The sequence below is a fragment of the Castanea sativa genome, chromosome 8 (assembly GCF_040712315.1).
Source record: "Castanea sativa cultivar Marrone di Chiusa Pesio chromosome 8, ASM4071231v1".
In the NCBI taxonomy this organism is placed as follows: Eukaryota; Viridiplantae; Streptophyta; class Magnoliopsida; order Fagales; family Fagaceae; genus Castanea; species Castanea sativa.
The window spans coordinates 11,203,693-11,229,218 of NC_134020.1; the positions used below are offsets into that span (position 1 = coordinate 11,203,693).

At 37.0% G+C, this 25,526-nt stretch overlaps 1 protein-coding gene across 1 annotated transcript; it reads right to left on the reverse strand.

Moving 5' to 3' along the window:
* Positions 1–14,559: 14,559 nt before the first annotated feature.
* LOC142605871 (secreted RxLR effector protein 161-like) lies at positions 14,560–15,637 on the reverse strand. The gene is made up of 3 exons (XM_075777299.1): positions 15,454–15,637; positions 15,001–15,019; positions 14,560–14,875 (listed from the first exon to the last, which is right to left on the reverse strand). The coding sequence occupies exons 1-3, from the start codon at positions 15,635–15,637 to the stop codon at positions 14,560–14,562; spliced, it is 519 nt and encodes a 172-aa protein (XP_075633414.1).
* Positions 15,638–25,526: the final 9,889 nt, after the last annotated feature.

The following is a 25,526-nucleotide window of genomic DNA, read 5'->3' on the forward strand; positions in this document are numbered from 1 at the left end:
AGGGACCATGTCCCCCTTAGCCCCAAAATTTATAAAATATTTTTTTTTTTTTTTTTGTTAAATTCAAAATTTCAATTGTTAGGCTTTCAAAAAATGTGAATCTCTCCCCCCCCCCCCCAAAAGAAAAAATTGTAGTATCTCATTAAAAAAAATAGTGAGACTACAAATAGGTTATGTAAATTGTATAACACTCAAATTCAATGTTTTTGTGAAAATAATACATAACTATTCTTTTGTGATTCTAATACAACTATATTTAAGTCATGTGGCTAAATAAAAGTCATTTTCAGATCTAAAATAAAATACTTATTTAGTATGAGTAATAAAATATTGTCAGGAGAAGTTTCAAGTTTTGTCAATCTAATTCCAATAAAGCACTTTTAGGACTATGTATTCAATATGCTTAGTAATATTTTTTTCATAATTTTCTTGAGTATTCAATTATTTTTTCAATCAATTTATTGTAATTTTTGTTCTTCATATTTTCTAGTATATATTTATTTTTATTTTTAATCTTGGGATAAGAAAGTGTATAGTTACGTAAGATGTTGATTGAAAAGAGAATGAGTTTTTTTTTTGAGAGATTAATTGGAATGATAGTTCCCTAAAATGATTCTTAATTGGTGTATTGCTTTGTTATTTTTGGGTAAAAGAATAAGTGAGATATACGCTAGGTATCTAGTGTATTCCACAAATTTTTTAGTAATTTGAATGGTATATGAATTTGTTTTTTTGAAATAAAAATTCAAGTCACTACAAGAAACACGGTTTATTGGCTCCAAAAACACCGCTAAAACCAATAAAAGTGCCGCTAAAAGCACATTTGACCTTTAGCGGCGGTTGCTATAGCTAAGGTGCCGCAATAGACCTATTGCGGCGATAATAAGAACCATCATTGTATAGGTACCTTTTAATGGCGAATTTTGTTTATTGCGGTGGGCTTTCCACCACTGCCATATAAGGTTAGGAATTGGTTAAATCAACCTTTAGCGGCGGTTTATATGTGCCGCTATAAGTGTCCACATTTAGCCGCAAGCAATAAGCATCGCTATAAGGTTTCATAGAAAACATTCCAAGTATACTTTTAGTGATGCTTCTGACCGCCGCTATAGGCAATTTTTTTCCCCACAATAATCTGTTTACAAAGAACGTGTAATACTAATAACCTATTTACAAAAAACCTATAATAGTTTTAGCTCTACTAACCCAATACCATATAGGTAACTTAGACAACACCACAAACGTTTCCAAACTAACACAATATTAACATAGGATCAAATAGAGAAATATATTATCAATATACATAACAGTGTCTACAATACCATCATCGTTAGATTGGTAAAAGGATGTGGTCCTAAGAATAAAACAACTGCCCAAACTAAGTTAATTACATAATCAAAGTTCCAAAGTGTTAGAAATATCCTTCAACACTTGCAAAAAATGTGGTTGTTCAAATGTAGTTCTTTGTAAGCAAAAAAATCCTTGAACTCCAAGATTAAACTGATTAGTTTGTTTCTTGATGGGATGCACCTGATGATCTTTGGAGAGTTGGAGATTTTTGGTTTGCCATTTCATCTTTCAAAGACTATAATAAGTAGTTTTGCTGTGCCATTTCATCTTTCATAGACTAAAATAAACAAATATATAGGCACAATGACCTCACAAACATTTAGTTTCAAGACCAATATACCTATGTACATATAGGATACCAAAAATAGTTTCTCCTTCAATCTTCTTATAAAATGATGCAAAATATAAGTACTTTGCAAGTACAACTTCTAATCATTAAGACAAAATATAATGAATGATAACCAAAGTGAGCTTGTACAACACCTATAGGCCACGAATATAGAATGCTTACACCCTGTTGAGGTCTAAAATATATATATAAGAAAACATGATAAAAAGGCCTAAGGAGGTGGCATATTGGGCCAATCCGTGGGAAATAAAAATTGGAAAAAAGAAGAGAAAGATTGGGGCTACAAAAGAAAGAGGGATGATGGACCTGAGGCCCAAAAGGGAGAGAGGGGTCTGTAGGAAGACAGAGAGGGGAAAGAAAAGAATCCAGCCTGCCAGGACTAGAGAAAGAAAAGGAGCTAGGGATGGACGCCGGGGGGGGGGGGGGGGGTTGCTTGGGACCTTTGGATATATGGCACAGTTAAAGGAGGATGAAGACAGTTCAAAAGGTACCAAGAACAAGAAATAGATAGCCCTTTTCTCGAAGCAACCAGTAATACAACGCAAGGCCTAAAGATTTGGAAAGCAACGACTCAGGAGTAGGAAGTCGGTGTCTCGGGAACCTAGAATAAGAAATCCACAAAAGGAAATGGCTGGGGAAACTTTCGGTTTCCCAGAAGAAGACTTCACTTACTGTGAAAAATGACAAAAGGAAGGGGCAGCTAAAAGGGGGCAAGCCTGAAAAGAGAAGACAGACAAAAAAGGAACTTGGAAGGCAAAAGCGTCTCAGAGTAGGAAGTCAGTAAGATACTTTCAAGGAAAAAAACATCAAAAGAAAGAAGCTATGGAAAATAAGGAAATGAGCAGTTGTCAGAAGAGCTGAGATAAACAGAGGGCTCTAGTACCCAAGAGGCCAAAGGGGAAAAATCAATAGTACCCCGAACCCTAATGTGACACTATAAAAGGGGGGAGCAGCCAACATTGAGAGGCATTAAGCAGGAAAAAGAACAGAATAGAATCATTAAGAAAAAGCTCTGTAAAACTCAAAGAAAACAGGGAAATACCTCCCGGTATCCCAGAAACAGCCACCAGAGCACCTGCTTGGATTCAAAAGGATTCAAATTTTGCAAGTCTTGGAGACCTAAAAGAGTCATCTAAGTCTGTAATTTTTGAGCTTGTTTGAACCTTGCATTAAGTCTTGGTGAGCTCATTGTAATCCATAACTAAGAAAATTAATGAAGTATTCCCCAACTGATTTCAGAATCCAGAGCAATTATTTTGTTTTTTCCTTTATTACATTTGTCTGCTCTGCTGTTTTCTTTCTGATCAATATATATATTCTCGATTGCTAGTGTATGTGTATTGCAGGAGTCTCGCCCTGTGCACCACTTGGTCTTTAAACAGCCCATTTAGCTGTGGTAGACCAAGCCCAATCCCTTCAAACTACAATTAGGGAGTTCGGGGTCCTTGTTTAAACTTGGGCCTGGATACCGTTCAAAAAGGGACTCCCACACACCCTTGCACATTTATCATAATCACAAATATAGAATGCTTACAAATATAATTTTTTTAAAAGTAGTCATTAACAAACATAACTCAACAATATCCATCCAAATTTTCCAAATTTAATAAATAGTCCCAATATCAATTAAACCACCTTATAACACCATGCAAGCGACCGGTTTGCTCCAATACAACAATCCACCTCAATACGACTATCATAATCACAAGTACAACGTTTAGTAAGTATTTAAGCACGTATTACTTACTACTCAAGCCAAGCACACACATTTTCAACAAAAAAAAAAAAAAAAATCCAAATTAGAGAATCCACTGCAAACCACTCATCATCATCATCCAAACCTGACAAAACCAACAATAAAGAACTCAACATAATTAAATTGAAAAATTGCCTTTAAATTCAAGTAAAAATTCATTCCAATTCACTAAATATAATAAACCCATATTCACAAATGTCTCAAAACCCATATCACTTCACCAAATCCAAACTCAAATTTCACAAAAATCATAACCAAAAATTAAATAAAGAACTTACATGTTACACCACAAAATCCAAAGCTGGCTTCAACCGCTCTTCACAATGCTGCTAAACTATAACTAAGAAAAATGCTGCTGAAACATATTGCGGGCCGCAAAAACTTGAATTTTTAGTAGTGTTAATGTTTAAAAGCTTCACGAAAGCAAAATTTATCTCATAACATAACATGTGAATAAAACTAAAATATATTACAAATACAACATAAGTGTTCAATTTAAATTCAAATTTTTATATAGAACGTATAGATCTTTCAATTACTCAATAACATATAATTTATTCAATTTAATAGGAAATAAATAAGTATATGAACAGATTCTAAAAAAAAAAGAAAGTATATGAACAAAATTTATGATGTTATAACATCTAAAAAAATAATCCAAATTAGGGAATTTTCTATAATTTTTGTTTAGTTACCTTTCACAAAATATAAAAAAATTTCTCAGCTTTTCAACGGATGGCAAAAGCATACAGAACTACGTACAAATGTGTGTATTTGTGTAAATTTCCATTTTGGGATATGGGTTCTATACAAGATCATTGAGGTCCTGGGATCGCCCCCACAAGGCTAAGACGAACCTATGTGGGCACCAAGGGTTTCTTAGTTGCTTAAGAGTAAGTGAGGCTCTCATTATTGTGTACTTAACTGCCTATTGTCATTACTTACGTACCATCAGTATACTATATGATAGTTATTATCAGGAGCGGACACTATAGGTTGAATTCTCTAAAAAAAAGTATACTATATGGTAATTTGCTTCCCTTTTCATTTGGCGAGGAAAAGCAAACTAAATGAAGACCAAAAAATTGGGGAAAAATGAGTTTTTGTCCTTATTTTTTAAAATATCTAGTATAATGTTCTTGTTTCGAAACTATTAAGTATTGTATCCTTGTTTAGAAAATCAAGTTTTAGGTAAGTTCAATCACTTAAATTTTTTTTTTTAATTTAGCAATGTCGAGTTCCACTTAAAAATATACACAAAACTCGATATTTTATCTATTTTACCACCCCACTTTATAATACAGCTAATATCAAATGTTCTATTTCTTTTTACACTTCATTTAAATTGATATAAGCAACTTATTAAAATAATAAAGGAATGGAGAGAATTTGAGTTTTTTAATTGAAGGAATAGATATAATTTTAATAAAATATTGTATTTTATTTTTAACAACTTGCTACCGTCAATTGGTATTTATACTGTAGTTAAAAAAAATTTAGCACTAACTTTTTCTATAATACATGATTTTTTGTTATTTAGTGGTAAAATATATATATTTTTGGCTAAAATATAATTTCCATTGTGAATATTTTTATTGTTTTTGATAAGTTTTTGGATTGGATAATTGCTATTTGGATGAGACTAGTTAGGTTTATTGAGGAGAAGGAGACCAACTACAAAATTAAAATATATAATAACTATTATAAAAAATATTTGGACCCTAGGGGGCCCGGGCCCTTGGACCCTTACCTGGATCCGGCCTTGCTTTCTATATTAAAAGTTTGTTTGGATACCACTTATTTTACTGAAATCTGAAAACTTATTACTGAAAACACTATAGTAAAATAATTTTTAAAAAACAAAACACTGTAGCAGTGAGTGATTGCTGCGTTTTTCATGGGTTTGGTGATTCATGAACAGTGCCATGAAACCAAGAAAAAAAACGCAAAACGCAACTTAACTGCTGGGCAAACGCACGCTAACTCTTAAGATGGCACATAATTCATTTCAAGTAATGGTAAAAATGATTAAAAATTGAATTTAAATTTTCAAGTAATGGCACATAATTCACTTGTTAGTTTAAACTTTCAGAACAAATTGAATTTAACACGAGAGTGTTCTTGTTTTTTTGCTAACCAACACGATAGTGTTCTGTGTTTAAATCCTATCTCAAGTCTGATCTCTCCAGTTATGCCTATACAATGTTGCAAGGTTTCACCTCTAATTTTTAAATGATTGATTTTTTTTTTGGGGAAATAAAAAAATGATTGACTTTGAATGCAGGGTTGTAGTATAGTACTTCAAATTTAATGAACTTAAAAATTCTAAATTGATGGTCAAAGTGGATGCACGAGTTGGAAGTGGAAATATCACACCCCCAAAAGAAAATATATATATTGCATTAATTACTCTAAAAAAAGGTCAATATTATTGTTTAAACCAACAGAAGGTCTATTAGTGAAAATTCAACTTGGGTGATTGGCAGTTTGGCAGGGTCAAAAGTCCAAACTCAATTCAAAGTTATTATTGTGACTTATAGTATTTATTTATGGATGTAAGTTGTTGTTGTGACTTGAATAGTTGAACGGATATTTTTGTAAGCCACACATATTTTAGGTTTCTGGTGTAAAGGTTGAACTTTGAAGCGTATTAAATGGAACGCGGTTTTCTATTAAAGCTGAGCTAGTGACCTGTAGCAATATTTGTTTCTATCTTCCCCCACCAGTTGACAACTTATTATTGTTAATATTATTATTATTATTATGAAATAACTGAAATTCAATAACCTTAATTATAAAACTTTAATGTCAACGAATGTGAAGATTTCAGTCAACAAATATGGAAGCAGGCAAGTTAGCACTAATATGGTATACTTTTTAATTTATGAGTTGCAGGTTTAATCTGTGATAGAAATTATCTTCAAAGTTCCTAGTTCGTTCTTTGACATTTTTGGCACATACAGGTGTGAAAGCAAAAGAGATTCCTTTATTTTACAGGAAAATATAAGATGCCTTTTATACATGACTGTCCATACGACAGCAAGACTGCTCCAATAGAATTTATATTTTGTAAAACCTTATTACGTAGCATACCTGATATTTGAGTTTTTATAAACGTCCCCAAGGTACATGGTCTTAATCAACTGGTGCTTCTATAATTGTAAATTTGTAAAATGTGCAGGCTTTTTGACCTTCAATTTTTGTCAACTAAACAAATTGGGGCTCTTTAAAGTACCACTAATCTTAATTACAAGCACAGAGAACATCTAAAAATGTAATAGGACCAATATCAGTATAAAGCATGAACCCAACTACAAAATTTAGAGCATCAAAGCAACAACCCCACACCCCCCCCCCCACAAAAAAAATTATGAATATCTAAGTTTTATTTTTTGTCATTTACAATAAATATAAAACAAGGCATTAAGGGTATACATCTGAGGCTAAACAAGTCAGCATATAATGTTAGGAAAAGAATCGACCAAAGTTGATGATGCAGCAATAATGCAGACAGGACCAGTTGGTATAACAGAGCAGTGCCATTACATACATTGCACTACAGACTTATTTACGTCATCTATTCATCAAAATGATGCAAATTGGGTATGATACATTGTGGGGTTACATCTTTCTTCTAGTTAAAAATAACAAATAGATACATTGCATTTAATTCTTTGACCCCATTTCAGGACAAATAATCAAGAAACGCCAAAAAAAAAACTCTAAATCATGCAGTGGGTCTTTCGCATCATATCTCACATCTTGTATAATCACACTAAAGATCCACTTTCTACACCTTTTGGGAGAGGCAACCGCAAGACCATCAATGTCAATACGCTCCTTTTTCTGTAAACTCAATAAGTATATAAGAAGTAAGTGGAGAGGGATGTCGGCTCTCAATTTCTAGAACCATCAAGATTACTGCCTCTTCCCATACCTGTTTCTTGTTGAGGCAAGGGCTGAGAAAAAAAAAAAAAAACGTCATCAAATTAAATTGAAAAACAAGTGCTTGATTTATAACAACATATTTGACGAGTAGTGTAAAATGGTTGTTCATAAAATGACCATCTGTATAGGATCATTATTACCAAAGACGATCGTAAGCACACATTGATGCTCAGATATAAATTCCTCACTTAAATGGCTCAAGTGTAATAGACATATAGCCTTTCCAGCCACCAGCTCATAGCTGTTACAACCACCTCAAGCTGACCGTTACACAGCCAATACAAGACATAAAAAGGGAGGAGTTAAATGGCTTTTAAATGAGCCATTTAATCCTCCAGCTCAACCATAACGCCTGAGAAGATAAATGGACAGAGCATTTACTCACAGGGAGGCTATATAAAACCAGAAGCAACAAGTAAGTAAAATCAAGCTCAATTACATACAGATTATTCTGGTTTCACGAGAATTAAGCTAACTTAAGCATCGGAGGCTCATCGGTGGACCCCACACCGGTGTCTTCACTACATTGTTTGTTTCTTGTGAACGGGATCTCTAGATCGTCCATCGTACTGACAATGAACATACTGACAAGGAGAAATCACGTTTTATCAGTTTGACACCGTCTATGGAGATTGATGGGCTATCAATTAATAAGCCGTTGCATTCTCTACTGACTAAGTTCCTTAGAACTGATGTACTTAACTACAACCGCATTGCTGGACCCGGTAGTGATGGCTCAACAAATCTAAGCATTAACAGCCAATGTGCAAGAATTGTTGAGACAAAATGAAGACTTGAAGAGGTGAGTGCATCTAGAGGGCACTAATACGTCACAGTCATGACATAATTGAAATGACAATGACGAAAAAGTCCATAGCCCAGGAAATAGCAAAAGAGAGACTTCTGAGCACACTGCACAGTTGACTCATGGTAACGATCAGATGATGAAAAATATGAGGAAGGAGTTAGATGAAGCCAAAAACACCATGAAGGGAAAGACAACAATAAACCTTGATGTCATGATCAAGAGGACTGACTCACCCTTCACTACTAGCATTTTGGAGTGCCCCTTGCCTCCTAAATTTCGTCTCCCATAGCTGGAAGTCTATGACGGCACTAAGGATCCCCTAGATCACATAAGGGCATTCAAGACAATATTAAATCTCCATCAGAACCTAGAAAAGTTAATTTGCAGATCATTCTTAGCAACCCTCAGAGGAGCAGCAAGGTTGTGGTTTAGCAAGCTACTTGCGGCATCTATCGCAAACTTTGAGCAGCTGAGTGACTCTTTTGTCTGACATTTTATTAGGGGCCAACGCCATAAGAGGCCCACCTCAAACCTGCCAACTGTGGATCAACAAGAAGGGGAAACCTTGAGAGAGTATGTAAAACGCTTCAACAAAGCAATATTGGAAATTGACGAGGCAAGTGATCAGATGATAATGATGACCTTCCAAGCAAGGTTGAAAAATCCTGACCTCGTCTTCTCTCTAGGGAAGACCTTATCAACCTCGATGACGGATTTGTTGTTCAAAGTACAAAAGTATATGAATGGAGAAGATGCACTAATTGCAAAGGGACTGATGGGCAAACGAAAAAAAAGAGGAGAATGCTGAGTTGCAGGGCAAGAAGAGGGATCGCAAAGACAATTTCTCAGACACCAAGGCCAGCAAAAGTAGTACGAAAGAACCATCGAAGAAAAAGCTGAATTTCACTCCTTTTCTAATGCTTGTGGAAAAAATCCTCATGCAAATAAAGAACAATCCTGCTTTGAAATGGCCCAAACCATTGAGTTCATCCTCAAAATGAAGAGTTTCAAAGAAGTACTGTCGTTTTCACAAGTATTATGGTCATTACACTAACGAATGTCAGGATTTGAAAGAACAGATAGAGGAGTTAATCTAGAGAGGAAAACTCCAAAAATTTGTTAAGAAAGACTACTAAACTCGCCACCAGATGGAAGAGAAGTCTATTGATGACCAAAAAGAAGATGACCAGGACCATCCTAAATAGGTTATAGGAGAAATAAGGATGATAACTGGAGGACCGGTTGCAGGGGGTCATACAAGTCTTCGAGAAAGGTAGTTCAAAGACAAGTCAATGGTGTTCATATAAAACACAAAATAGGCCAAAAATCATCTCATAGGAGATGAAGACATTATTTTTTTTATTTTTTATTTTTTTTCGAATGAGATGCAAAGGAGTCAAGCAACCACATGACGACCCCCTTGTTATCATGCTAACCATTGAAGGGTGATAAGCCAAAAACGTATTGACCCTTTGTGATGGATTAATTGACTAATTAGCCAAGTTTAATTAATTAATCAAATTAACATGCAAAATACGTGGCAGCACAAACAAATCACCAAATAACTAAATATGTAGTGGAAATTAAATGACACGGTGGTTTGTTTACGAATGAAGAAAACCTAAATGGCAAAAACCTCCACTAGGTGATTTTAAGGTCATCACTTCTGAGAATCCACTATTATCAAAACAAGCGGTTGCAAGTAAAGGAATCCTAGTACCTTATACCAACCTATAGTTGAACCCTTACCCTAATACCCAGTTGGACTTGTTCTGTAGTGACAATCTCTCCTTGTATTGCACGGCTCCCAGTACGTGACTAACCAAAAGATGTGCGGATCTTAGTACGCAACTTGATCACCGACTTAAGAGGGATGTTGGTTGCAAAGTTCTTCAGTTCATCACACGATGAAGATCATGAAGTTGCTTGGTCACAAAACCCTACGGTGTACAACACAACAGTTTCTTCAAGATGAACTAGCGTAAACATTGTCTCCGGTCACAATTTGCATGAACAAGACTTTGCTCAATGCTTGCGCAACCCTAGACGGTCCTTAAAATAATCCTTATAAAGGTTTAGGGTTGTGAGAAAAGAAAGCCTAAACACATACTCACAGATTGGATGAAAAACAGCTCTGAAAAACTGAGTTTCATAAATCTCGACAGATACCCTAGCTGTCGAGCTATTGTCGAGCCTCGGGCTGAACAGCTCTTTTAAACCTCGATTGATACTAGTTGTCGAGCTAGCTGTCGAGCTTTAATAAACAACACTTCTTCACTTGATTCTTGGACAAACTTGCATGGCTTAACACTTGAACTTGAAACCTTGTTTCTTGAAACATTAAACACATCCTAGATCTACCCAATTACAAGTAAAGTGCGTTTTGTCAAAGGATTAGCCAATACAAAAAATTTTGACATATGTTCCTAACATCAATCACATATGTCCTAACAATCTTCCTCTTTGGCAATCCGTGACAAAACCACAACAAACAAATGAACATATGAGAGAAGTCATAAATCACTCAACTCATACTCACTTATTGAATAGAATAAAGTCTATCTTAACACAAACTCTTGAAAAACTTTGCAAGAAGAGAGTTCATGACAAGAGGACTTTGAAAACCTGTATTTCTAAAACACTTAAGCAAAACTCATCAAGGCATCTTAGTGTGAAACGAAAATAAAAGATTGCATACAAATAATAAGAAACATGTGTATAAAGAGAGAAAAGAAACAACACATGTAAAGAGAGGTGAAAGAATTGTAATAATAACCTCAAATGTATATATATTAACAAGTACAAGGTTTGCTATCACAATATGATCACAAGATCTAAGGTACACGAACAATGAATCTAAAATAGAGAGAAAAGAAAAAGATACATCAAAATCCTTACTACATCCCTCAAAATTTGAACACTCCCCCTAACAAAAAAATCCTATACTAACCCTCCCCTATCAGTATGACTACTCTCATATCCAAAACTACTCCTCCTTTTTGTCACGGGTTACAAAGGGTAAGTGTATCAAGTAGACATATCATCAGCACTGGAAGAGCTAGCACTATCATCCTCAGCATCAGAAGCAGCATCACCATCATCGTCCTCATCCTCAGAAGCCTCTGGAGTAGGAGGAGGAGAAGCAATGAAGCCACCCATGACAACCTATCGTTGTGCAATACGACCAACACAGGTGTTCACCTGACACAAGTCATCACTGAGAGTGTCGAGGCGAGCATCCATGTGCACAAGTTGTGCCATAATGTCCTCAAGAGTCACACCGCTCGTAGAAGAAGAGGGAGCAGATGTGGATGGAGTCGTAGAAGCTGGAGGAATCGTTGATCCGGACTACCTCAAACGTAGCTGTGCCTCGCTCTATTTAACAGTAGCGGCGTCTATGGCATATATAACATGGAAGTGGTCAGAAACGGGAAAGGGAACAAAAAAATGGATTAGAATCCTCGTGATAGCAGAAGGGAAGATGAGCTTATCACGAGTCACCGTATCCCTATACACATCTATGAGTGAAAAAATAAAATGAAAGGGAAAGTCTTTGGTAAGATGCTTAATGAGGGATAACAAAAACCGAGCACAGGGCTCTGTAATGGATTTATAATGAGAGAGAGGATGTAAAACAAAGGTCATAACCATGTTAATGACCCGAGGACCTTTAGCAAAGGTCAAACAAGAAGTGAACTGACGATCACCCCAATCAGAAGGACGCTCACAAAAAGAGGATATAAGCTCGTCTTTAGACACGGTCTTAAGACGATCACAACCAGGGTAGTCAGGAATGCGCTACCTTAGGGACATAGAGCACGTCGGATACAATATCCGGAGTGACCACAATAAGCGTACCTCGAATGCGAGTGACAAAGAGAGGTACTGAATAATCAAATCCATGTATGTTAGAGTAGAACTCCTAAATAAGCATGGATGGACAAGTAACCGGGACATCACATAGTGACTTCCAACCCCTACTGTGAATGATAGTGGGTAGGTCAGTGTCAGAGACGTCTGACAAAATGACTTGGTGTTATGAATGAATGCCTCGTCTAGAAAAGTTCTTCGAAAAGTCTTTGCGGGCTTTATCATCACGGAACCGAATATGAAAAGGAGTGGGATCAAAAGAGGTAGATGCCCCAGAATGAAGAGGGTTCCGAGATGGAGTGGATTTACGTTTAGGTGCCATGACGCAACTAACGTAAGAAGGAGAGAGAGAGAGAGAGAATCAGAAAAGCACCAACAAGATACAATATAACAAATATAGAAACTTGAAGGTACGTACGCATGAAATGCATAAGCATGTAATATGCAATAGTAAATACATCATGTGCTCAACCTAATGCAAACCTATCAGTACACAATCATTGCAACAAGGTAAACACATATCTAAAATGCATAAAACATTGTTATAATGCAAATGTGATGCAATGCATGATGATTCAAAGTCATTTAAAAAAAACCCATCCCAAAAATCTCACAAGAACATCATTAATTTTGAAAAATCCCAAAATTTTTACAAAAATCCCAAAAGTTGGGTCAAAAAACATGAAATGCATGATAAGATGAGAGAAACAAGATCTTACCAGAGGAAGAAAGATCAATCTAGGCCAAAAAACTCTTGGGAATGAAGTTTAGAATGAGAGAGAGGTGTTTGGGAGGTGAAAGGATAGAAAACAATCGAGAGAGATCGAGAGAGATCGAGAGAAGTGAGTCTGGTATTGCGAGGAATCTATTTATAGAACCTCTTAAATCTTGACAGATCGAGAGGTGTCGAGAGGTGTTGAGCTTTAAAAGCTTGGGGAGATACAGCTATCGAGCAGCTGTCCAGAGGTGTCCACAACAAGAATGAGCTCAATGGATCGAGGAGCTGTCGAAAATCTATCGAGGAGACAAAAACTTTCTCGATGGATCGAGGAGCTATCAAGATTGCGATAAGAAAAAGTTGAAGAGCTCGATAGATAGCCTAGTTGTTGAGAGGTGTTGAGGAGCTGTTGAGATTGCTTTAAAAGCAGTTTTTCAAAAAGAAAAAAAATACAGATATGAATGCAATCAACGATGCAACTCAACCAAGGATCCAAACAACATTGTAAGCTCTCAAAATCATCTCTCAATCAAGAAAAATGTCATGCATTTAGATCCAAAACACACACACACTAAACGCGTCTAACTAATTTTATATTTCAAAAACAAGTTAAGATAGTTTAGTAAGTATACATTAACACATGTAAACTTTGTGATGGCCAAATCACATTGTACCTCCATGTGTATTAAAAGTAGCAAAGAATATTGCGTGCTGTGTGTGATAAACATTGCAAGATTGCATAAGTATTTCTATGTTATGACGATTTGAGATATGAGTAAATCAATTTAACTCACACACGATCATAATTGCTTGATGGAGACTATCACCTTCAAGGTACATCCACTCTCACATTTCCTAGAATACACGCTTGCAATCATATTTTAAAGCATTTTGTTTCTTTTGCTTTTATTTTTCTTTGCATATTTTTTTTGTATTAAGCATATCATGCATGGGCTTATAAGAGAGAGAAAAGAAATACCCAATTATGTTAAGCTTTATGACATTGTACTTTTGCTATGCTGAAGCATACGGATGTCATATCATGATTAGCGAGCAACAGTGCTGAGATGGATATTTATGCCTTTCTCTTAGGATTTTTTAGTCCTTCTCGTAAATACAAGAGATAAATTAATCTTACTCATCACAAACAAGAGCCACAAAGCTCACTTGCTTAGTTATGCGTAGAGATGCTCATCTAAGCTACAAGAGATACAAAGTTTAGAGAACTTTGCTTCATTGGCCATTAAAGGTATACAAGTACCAAAGTACATAAACACACACTGCTTTTGTATTTCTTTGATTTTTCATTTTTATGAAAGAGAAACAAAATAAAAACAAAATTGAAAAAAAAAACATGTCAAATAAAGCAATGCATAAAAACTAGATGCAAATGCATGGGGAAAGAGGAGAAGAAGAGAGGATCATTCCTTGGAGATAACACTAATGTTTTGACGAAGGAATTCAAATCGTTTGTTATCAAGAGGTTTGGTGAACAAATCAGCTTTCTAATCATCAGTGTGAATAAACTCAAGAGTAAGGGTACCATCTTTAACAAGCTCATGAATGAAGTGGTGTCGAATCTCTATGTGTTTGGTTCGAGAATGTTGAATTGGATTCTTAGAGATGTTGATGGCACTAGTATCGTCATAGTAGATAGTGAGATGATCTTGATAAATACCATAGTCATGGAGGAGTTTTTGCATCCATAGAAGTTGGGTGCAACAGCTACCGACAACAATGTATTCAGCCTTTGTAGTGGATTAGGAGATGGAATTTTGCTTTTTGCTCATCCAAGAGGCAAGATTATGACCCACATAAAAACAACCCCCTGAAGTACTCCTCCTATCATCGGCATTCCCAGCCCAATCAGCATCCGAATACCCGACCAAGACATCCTTTGTTTCCTTGCTGCACCACACACCAAAGTTGGCAGTGGTTTTGACATACTTTAAGATTCTCTTCAAAGCATTCATATGGGACTCTTTGGGATTAGCCTGATATCTAGCACACATTCCCACATTGTAACTAATGTCAGGTCTACTAGCAGTAAGATACATAAGACTACTTATCATGCTTCTATAGAGAGACATCAACAGTGAGTTTTACATTAGGGCTCATAGGAGTTCTAATAGAACTAGCAGATTCTAAACCAAACTTTTTCACAAGATTTCTCACATATTTAGATTGAGATATGAAGATACCTGTCTCTTGCTGATGGATCTACAATCCAAGGAAGTGATTTAACTCTCCAATCATGCTTATCTCGAACTGGGCTTGCATAAGTTTTGAGAATCCATGAGCAAGTTCATCCTTTGTTGACCCAAAGATGATATCATCAACATAGACTTGAGTAACAATCAACTCGCTGTCTTCCCTTTTGATGAAGAGAGTTTGATTAGCCTTTCCTCTTATGAACCCATGTGACACTAAGTATTGTGTGAGCCAATCATACCAAGCTTTGGGGCTTTGCTTTAAACCATAGTGTGCCTTCTTGAGGTATAACATATGATCTGGAAAATGGGGATCAATGAATCCTTTTGGTTGAGCCACATAGACATCTTCTTTATTTAAAAAGGCAGTCTTGACATCCATTTGGTAAAGCTTGGACTTCGAATGACATGCTAGGACTAGGAGGATCCTAATGGACTCCATACGGGCTACAAGTGAAAACGTCTCATCATAGTCCACTCCTTCCATTTGTGGGTATCCTTGAGCCACAAGATGAGCCTTGTTGAGGATCACATTGCCCTCCTCATCAATCTTATTGCGGAAATTCCACTTTGTGCCAATGATGTGCTCACCCTTCGGTCTAGGTACTAGAGTCCAGACATCATTCATTTAAAACTGAAGCAGTTCATCATGGATAGCCTCCGCCCAGCTTTCATCCTGAAGTACTTCCTCAACCTTGGTAGGTTCAACCTGTGACAAATAGCAAGAATAAGACACAAAATTAGCAACACATTTATCAACGATGCGTTTCCTTAGTGTAAGTTCATTCATATTTCCCACAATGACTTCAAGAGGATGATTCAACTGAATTCTAGAGGAAGGTCCTTTCTCTTTATGAGATTTAGAATCCAGTGAGGCAGATCTATCTGCTGAACCTTCTGCAACATTTGGAGTACTGGGAGTACTTGGAGAGGCAGGCTCTTGATCAACAAGTTCTTGAATGTCCTTGGACTTGGTAGGAAGAATTTCTTTGGGGATTTCCTCGCCAACATTCTTAGAACAGGACTCCAAAGCTTCATCGATAACAACATTTATAGTTTCTATCACCTTCTTGGTTCTCTTATTGTCTACTCAATAAGCCTTGCTTGTGGAGGAGTATCCCAAAAATATTCCTTCATCGCTTCGGAAGTCAAATTTTCCCACATTCTCTCTATCCTTAAGAATGACATAGGTACTTCCAAAGATTTTGAAATACTTGACATTCAACTTCCTTCCCTTCCATAGCTCATAGGGAGTCTTTTTTGTACCGGGTTCGAAATATACCCTGTTAATCGTATGACACGCAGTGTTGACGGCTTCTCCCCACAAGTTTCTAGCCACATGTTTGTTGTGCAACATGGCTCTAGCCATCTCCTGAATAACCTTGTTCTTTCTTTCTACTACACCATTCTGCTGTGGAGTAATAGGAGCAGAGAATTCTTAAGATATACCTAATATAGTGCAGAAGGACTCCATGTATGAGTTTTCGAATTCCTTACCACTTCGAATTCGATCAATCTTTAAACTCTTCTCATTTTACGATCTTGTGCACAAGGCTTCTATGTGCTCAGGAGTATCTGACTTGGATCTTAGAAGAATGACCCAAGAGTACCTAGTGAAGTCATCTACCACAACCATGATGTATCTCTTCCCCCTAAGAGACTCGGTTTGAGTTGGACCCATGAGATCCACATGTAGTAGCTCCAATGGTTTAGATGTAGTGAATGTCTGAGTACCTGGATGTTTAGCTTTTGTTTGTTCCTAAGCTGGCACGATCCACGCACAACATTGTCCACTCTACTGAGCTTTGGCATCCCTAACACTGATTCATGCTTAGATACAATTAAGAGATGTTTGTAACTAGCATGTCCCATCCTTTGGTGCCATAGATCTTTATTTGGCAAACGAATACTATTGCACACAATATCAACATCAGGGACCAGACTATAACAATTGTCTAAAGTGCAGACACCACTTATGAGTCTCTTTCTAGATTCATCCAGCACAACACATTTTCCTTTAGAGAACAACACCATAAAGTCTTAATCACATATTTGACTTATGCTCAACAGATTCACTCTCAGATCTTCTACATATAGCACATTTGCAATGTCTAGCAATCCAGGTAAAGAGATGATTCCATTTCCTTTGATCTGTGATTTGCTCCCATCACCGAAAGTGACATTACCACCTTTCTTAGACTCGAAGATCTTAAAGAGAGAGCGATCTCCAGTCATGTGTTGTAAGCATCCACTGTCAAGATACCACAAGCATGTGTCCATTACCTTGAACGCAGACTTCATCATAAAGCACATTTCATGCTTTGATGACAGATCTGTAGGAATGGTGTTCTCTTTCATCTGCCATTTACTGACAAAGCCTTTAACCTTCACCTTTCTCAAATGAACTCCTCAGCACATTCTCATTCTGAGGTAGTCTAGTTTTTTCTTTGTCATGTTAAGATTTTTTTCAATCATCATCATGATAGCTTTTAAATAACTTTTAGACTTACATTTTTTGAAACACTCAATTAAATAGAGATTAGAAAAACAAGATGTATTTGAAATAAAAGATCTTTTTGTGCCAATGGTAGCCATGACAACAGGGGTCAATGAATCTCACAGCAAAGATTAAAACCTAATTAGAGTGTGCCTGCTATGATATCACTTGATAGGTCAAAAACGTATTGACCCCTTGTGATGGATTAATTGATTAACTAGCCAAGTTTAATTAATTAATCAAATTAATATGCAAAATACGTGGCAGCACAAACAAATCACCAAATAACTAAATATGTAGCGGAAATTAAATGACACAGTGATTTGTTTACGAATAGGAAAAACCTACACGGCAAAAACCCCATGGGTGATTTTAAGGTCACCGCTCCCTAGAATCCACTATTATCAAAACAAGTAGTTACAAGTAAAGGAATCCCAGTACCTTATACTAACCTACAGTTGAACTCTTACCCCAATACCCAATTGGACTTGTTCTTTAGTGATAATCTCTCCTTGTATTGCACGGCTCCCAGTACGTGACTAACCAAAATGTTAGGACATATGTAGTTCACTTGTTAAGAACATATGTTGTTCTTTTATGTAATTGGCTAATCCTTTGACAAAACGTACTTTGCTTGTATTTGAGTAAATCTAGGATGTTTTTAATACTTCAAGAAACAAGGTTTTAAGATCTAGTGTTAAAGCTATGCAAGTTTATCCAAGAAACAAATTGAAGAAGTGTTTGTCATTAAAGCTTGACAACTGGCTCGACAGTTAGCATTTATCGAGCTTAAGAAGTTGTTCTAGCCCCGAGGCTCGACAGCTGTTCGATAGCATCTCAACACCTCTAGCTGTCAAGGTTTAAGAAAAACAGAATTTTAGATCTGTTTTGATTCCAATCAGTGGATATGTCTTTGGGCCTTCTTTTCTCATAACCCTAGACATATAAAATGATTATTTTAAGGGCCGTCAAAGTAGACACAAGTTACACAAGCATTGAGCAAAGTCTGTTCAAGCAATTTATGACCAGAGACAAAGTTTGCCCTAGTTCATCTCTTTGTGAAGAGGCTACTGTGTTTGTGCACCGTAGGGTTTCGTAACCAAGCATCTTCTTGTTCTTCGTTGTGAGGATGAACTGAAGAAATTTGCAGCTAACATCTTATTCAAGTTGGTGATTGAAGTCGCATACTGGGATCCGCGCAATTGGTTAATCACATACTGGGAACCGTGTATCAAAAGGAGAGATTGTTACTACAGAACAAGTCCAATTGGGTATTGGGGTAAGGGTTCAACTGTAGGTTGGTATAAGGTAGTGGGATTCCTTTACTTGTAACCGCTTATTGTGATAATAGTGAATTCTCAAGAGTGGTGACCTTAAAATTACCCGATGGGGTTTTTGCCTTGGAGGTTTTTTCCATTCGTAAACAAATCACCGTGTCAAATTTATTTTCCGCTGCACTTTAGTTTATTGATGATTTGTTTATGCTACCACGCGTTTACATGTTAAATTGGTTAATTAATTGAACTTGGCTAATTAATCAATTAATCCATCACAAGGGGTCAATACGTTTTTGGCCTATCACAAAAGATGCATGGATCCCAGTACGCGACTTGATCACCAATTTGAGAAGGATTTTGGTTGCAAAGTTTTTCAGTTCATCACACGATGAAGATCATGAAGTTGCTTGGTCACAAAACCCTATGGCGTACAAACACAGCAGCTTCTTCAAGATGAACTAGGGCAAACATTGTCTCCGGTCACAATTTGCATGAATAAGACTTTGCTCAATACACATACTCATGGATTGGATGAAAATAGCTCTGAAAAACTGAGTTTCATAAATCTCAACAGATACCCTAGCTATCGATCCTCGGGCTAAACAGCTCTTTTAAGCCTTGATTGATACTAGCTGTCGAGCTTTAATAAACAATACTTCTTCACTTGATTCTTAGACAAACTTGCATGGCTTTAACACTTGAACTTGAAATCTTGTTTCTTGAAGTATTAAACACATCATAGATCTACCCAATTACAAGTAAAGTGCGTTTTGACAAAGGATTAGCCAATACATAAAATGTTAACATATGTTCCTAACATCAATCACATATGTCCTAACAAAGGGTACAACACCCGGAGAGATTGGTAAATAACAGAAGCTCGACAAATGTGATGTACATGACGGCATTCCAGCAAATGAAGTTGGATCTAAAATGCCTCAGACCTTTCGAGTCTCCCCTAGTTAGTTTTAGTGGGGACCACATATATCCAAAGGGCATCATTTCCCTATTGATCACAACAAGGACTCACCCAGCCCAGGTAACAAGGAAGGTAGACTTTCTAATTGTCGATTGTCCTTCATCTTATAATGTGATTCTAGGACAACCAACCCTTAATCACCTTAAGGCTGCAACTTTTACATATTGTCTAAATGTGAAATTTCCAACCCCCCAAGGGATTAAAGATATCTGTGGAAACTAGCTTTTAGTCAAGGAATGTTACTAGGTGGTCCTGACGTCCAAGGAAAAGCACACCTTGATGGTAGAGGAAGAACCACCCAAGCCCATAGAAGAGGTGAAGAATATATAGTTGGTGGAAGGAGATCCTTCCAAAACTACCAAGGTAGGAAAGGAGCTCCAACTGTCCTTAAAGGATGAATTGGTGAAGTTCTTGAAAAGGAATCTGGATGTCCTTGGATGGAGCCACGAAGATATGCTTGGGATTAACAGAGATACGATAAATCATCGTCTCAATGTCGACCCAATGAAGAAGCCCGTCCAACAGAAGATATGAGTATTTGCCTAGAGCCAAACAAAGTAGTTATGGAATAGGTAGAAAGCTCTTGACTACAGGATTTATTCGAGAGGTCTACTACCTCAAATGGCTCACCAATGTTGTCATGATAACAAATTCCAATGGAAAGTGGAGAATGTTAGTGGACTTCACAAACTTAAATAATGCATGCCCCAAAGATAGTTTTCTCATTCCCAAAATTGACTAGCTCGTTGATTCAACAGCTGGTCATGAACTGCTAACTTTCATGGATGCTTTTTCAAGTTATAACCAAATTCTCATGAAGAAGGAAGACTAGGAGAAAACTGAATTCGTGACTAGCCAAGGCCTATATTGTTACAAAGTCATGCCGTTTGGATTGAAGAACATAGGTGCCATATACCAGAGACTGGTAAACCAAATGTTTAACAAGTAGATAGGCAGGAATATGGAGGTCCATGCTTGTAAAAAGCAAGGAAACAAAAACTCACCTTGGCGACCTTCAAGAGATGTTCAATACTTTGAGAAGGTACATAATGAAGCTCAACCCTGCCAAGTGTGTTTTCAGAGTCTCATCACAAAAATGCCTCAGTTTCATGGTATCTCAACGAGGAATTAAGGTAAATCCAAAAAAGGTCAAAGCTATACTCGACATAACTTCTCCCAAGACAGTCAAGGAGGTGCAAAGGCTAATGGGACGAATTGCACCATTAAATAGGTTCGTCTCCAAGGCCATTGATAAGTGCCTCTCCTTCTTTAAAACTCTTAAGCAGGCCTTTCAATGGACAGAAGAGTGTGAAGCAGTCTTCCAGAACCTCAAGTAGTATCTAGCCAAGCCCCTACTCTTGAGCCAGTCTGTAGAAGGGGAAGATCTGTTCTTATATCTGGCTATATCACAAACAGCTGTCAGCTCAGCTTTGATACGTGAAGGGTCCAGGGTATAGTGATCTGTTTACACAAGTCAAGCTTTTCAAGGAGCTGAAGCGAAGTACCCACAAATAGAGAAGATGGCCTTTTCATTAATCATCGCTTCGAGAAAGCTTCATTCATATTTCCAAGCTCACACCATCATGGTAATGACAGATTAGCCAATCTGGAAAACTATGAGCAAACTAGATGCAACAAGGCATATATTCCAGTGGGTGGTTGAATTAAGCCAATTCAATATTGAATACAGGCCAAGAATAGCGATCAAAGCCTAGGCGTTAGTAGATTTTATTGCTGAATTCACTCTTCCACACCTAGATCTAGAACTAGAGTACTAGGCGATCTATGCAAACGGCTCATTTGTCGCAGGACTTGGAGGCGTTGGTGTGATTGTGACCTCGCCTGAGAATGACATCCTTAAATATGTATTTCAACTCCAATTTCCAGCGAAGAATAATGAAGCAGAGTATGAAGCAATACTTACCAGCTTGAGGATTGCGAAAGCTCTAAGACTCAAGAATTTGAAGCAGAGAATTGATTCTAAGATAATTGTTGGGCAAATAACCAACAAGTAGAAGTAAAAGAAGAAAGAATGAAGGTGTTAGGCACCCATTCTGCCTAAACAGAGTTTGGTCTTCTAGACTCTTGTGACCAATGTACCATTTTTATGCATGTTATGAATGATATGTTGAACATGTGAAATAAACTAAACCACACAAAACCATTTATGAATGTATCCTATTTTTTGTTTAAAAATTCAGATATGTTTTGATGATTAGAAAAAAATTGATTTTGACTTATACAAATTGATTTTGACTTTCACAGGATGACTACAGAATATTCTAACTGGCTGATAGACAAGATTGTTGACAAGGAAGCTGAGAGGGTTGCTATGAGAGAACAATTTCTCAAAGACAACCAGGAAAGACTCGACGAAGATAACTATGAATTCAAAAGAAGAGACAGGGCTAATGAAGCACCTAACACAAAAGATATTAATAATTAGAAAAAGAAAACAGACAAAGTGAACTTATTGTTTTTTGGCTTTGAGCATGTTTATTAGAAGTTGATGTAAAAACTCCTATTTTTAGGAATTATTTAGGGTTTGCAGGTTAGGGGTTTTGTTTATGGTATAGGCTTTTGGGGTTTGGTTTTTTATGGTTTGGCTTAGGGTTTAGGATTTTGTGTAATGACATGGTTTAATGAAATGGTTGAATTTTTGGAAAGTTTAGATTAATGGGCAAATGGTTGGTTTTGGGAAATTGTGACCGGGCCAATGCATGGTTGCCTAAGTAGTTCATTGATTTTTTTTTTATTTGCCTTAATTTTTGCCTAAGCCGCTCTTTCGGGTTTTCAACCTAGTAGGCTCTCTCACTCCTTTTTTTTTTTTTTTACTCTCCTTTTGCGTAGGTTGCCCTTTTGGGTTTTCAACCTACCTTTTTTTTGTGTTACTCTAATTTTTGCCTAGACCGCCTTTTTAGGTTTTTAGCCTAGTGAACTTTTTTTTTTTTTTTTTTATGGCTTGGTTTGCAACTACCACTTCAGACATGGTACTTCTTCAATTGATCTATGTTGGTTGGCTTAGTGAAAGGGTTTGCATCTAAGTCCATCAATCTTATTGGTCCTTCTAAGTATATCTGCTTGATGATGTATGGGCTTGCCCAATTTTGCTTGAACTTCCTGTTTGCATCTTGGACCGGGGCTCGGATTTCTCTCAACACTAGATCTCCTAACTTCAAATCTCTGGTTCTTACTTTCTTATCAAAAGCTTTCTTAAGTCTCCTTTGGTACCCCTGAATGTGATACAGGGCTTTGAGTCTTTTCTCATCTAGCATGCATAACTTGTCATATTTTCTTTGCAACCAATCCACTTCAGCGATTTCACTTTCCAAAACTGTCCTTAGTGGTCAAACACCCATTTCAGTGGGAAGGATTGCTTCCATCCCATACACCAATGAATAAGTAGTGGCTCCTGTAGAAGATCGAATTAATGTCCTATACCCCCAAAGTGCATAGGGTAATTGTTGGTGCCAATCCTTATAATTCTTTGTACTCTTCTTCAAGATTCACCCTATATTTTTATTAGCAGCCTCAACTGCTCCATTCGTCTGAGGACGGTAAGGTGAAGACTTGTGGTGTTGAATGTTGAACTGTCGTAGTAGCTTCTCTGTTTCTACTTTAAAATGTAACCCATTGTCAGAGATAATCTCATGTGGTACCCCATATCTACAGATGATGTTGGTTTGAATGAATTGAGAAACTTTCTCTGAGTTCAAAACTTTGTATGAGGCAACTTCTACCCATTTAGTGAAATAGTCTATAGCAACAAATATGAACTCATGGCCATTGGATGCAGTTGGATGAATCTTCCCAATAATGTCTATCCCCCATGTAGTGAAGGGCTAGAGTGATGTTATAGTATGTAGTGGCATGGGTGGCATGTGTTTCAAATCTCCATGAACTAGGCATTGATGACATTTTCGAACATGAGTTGCGCAGTTGACTTCCATAGTGGTCCAGTAATAGCCTTGTCTCATTATCTTCCTTGATAGCATATGTGCGTTCATATGTGGCCCATAACTTGATTCATGAACGTCTTCAATTATTTGTTGTACCTCCTTAGTGGTTACACAAAAGAGATGAATTCCATCATATGATCTTCCGTAAAGTCTTTCTCCACAAATAATATAATTTGTAAACAACCTTCAGATGGTCAATTGGTCATTCTTGTCTGCAAATGGTGGTTATGTCCCATCTCTAAGGTACTGTAGGATTTTTGAATACCATTTACCTTCCCCATTCTTTCCCTTATCTTCTTTTATTGTCATGCAGTAGGCTGGTTCTCCTTTCTATTCAAACATTATCGGTTTGGCTCCATCTTTTGTCGGCCCATCCATCATGGATGCCATGGTTGCTAGAGTATCCACAATTTGATTCTGCATCCTTGGCACATATTGGTATTAGACCTTACTGAATTTTGATGCCCATTTCTGAAGACATTCATGATAAGGCATAAGCCTTTCTTCCTTGATCTTCCATTTATTTTGAATCTGAAAGATGATTAGAGCTGAATCTCTGTATACCTCCAGCTCTGTCACTCCTAGGCCCAAGGCTGCTTGCAGGCCCATAATGCAAGCTTCATATTCTATGGCATTGTTGGTGGCAGGAAAGTTAAGTCTACCAGAAAATGGAATGTGTGTCCCTTTTGGAGAAAATGGAATGTGTGTCCCTTTCTTTTCCAACACTATCAGTCTGGCTCCATCTTCTTTCGGCCCATCCATCATGGATGCCATGGTTGCTAAAGTATCTGCAATTTGATTCTGCATCCTTGGCACATATTGGTATTGGATCTTACTGAATTTTGATGCCCATTTCTAAAGACATTCATGATAAGGCATAAGCCTTTCTTCCTTGATCTTCCATTTATTCTGAATCTAAAAGATGATTAGAATTGAATCTCTATATACCTCCAACTCTATCACTCCTAGGCTTAAGGCTGCTTGCAGGCTCATAATGCAAGCTTCATATTTTATGGCATTGTTGGTGGCAGGAAAGTTAAGTCTACCAGAAAATGGAATGTGTGTCCCTTTTGGTGAAATTAAGAGAACTCCAATTCCACTTCCACTTTGATTTGTTGCTCCATCAAAATACATCTTCCATGATTCCATCTTAATCCCCATGATATCTTCACCCAGAAAGTCCCCTTGGATCTCTTCAGCTTCTTCTGGTGAACAATGGGCTAAATGATCGACAATTAATCTCTCCTTCACAAATTTCTGAGTCACATACTTAATATCAAATTCTGACAAAAGCAAGACCCATTTAGCAGTCGTCCCATCTTGCACAGGTTTTTCCATTAAGTACTTCAAAGGATCCATCCTTGCAATCAACAAAACCTTGTAAGCAAGCATATAATGTCTGAGTTTGCAGGTTGGCCAAACAAGTGCTATACATGTCTTCTCTAAGGGTGAATACTTTTCTTCATAAGGCAACATCTTCTTGCTAATGTAGTGAATTGCATTCTCCTTTCTAATTTCCTCTAGGTATTGAACAAGTAGAGCCCCTATTACTGTATCTGTAGAGGTGAGATACAACAACAATGGATTTTTGGGTACTAGTGGGACAAGTATTGGTGGTTTCATCAGATAATTCTTGATCTTCTCAAAGACTTCTTGACACTGTTCATTCCATACAGTAGGAACTTCCTTCTTGAGCAGTCTAAAGATTGGTTCACATGTCATGGTGAGTTGAGTTATGAATCTGCTAATGTACTATATTCTTCCTAGAGATCCTCAGATCTCCTTTCAATTCTTGGAGGTTTCAT

Coding starts and splice junctions, on each gene's coding strand:
- LOC142605871 (XM_075777299.1), bottom strand. CDS start 15,637: ATGAATGATGTCTGGACTCTAGTACCTAGACCGAAGGGTGAGCACATC.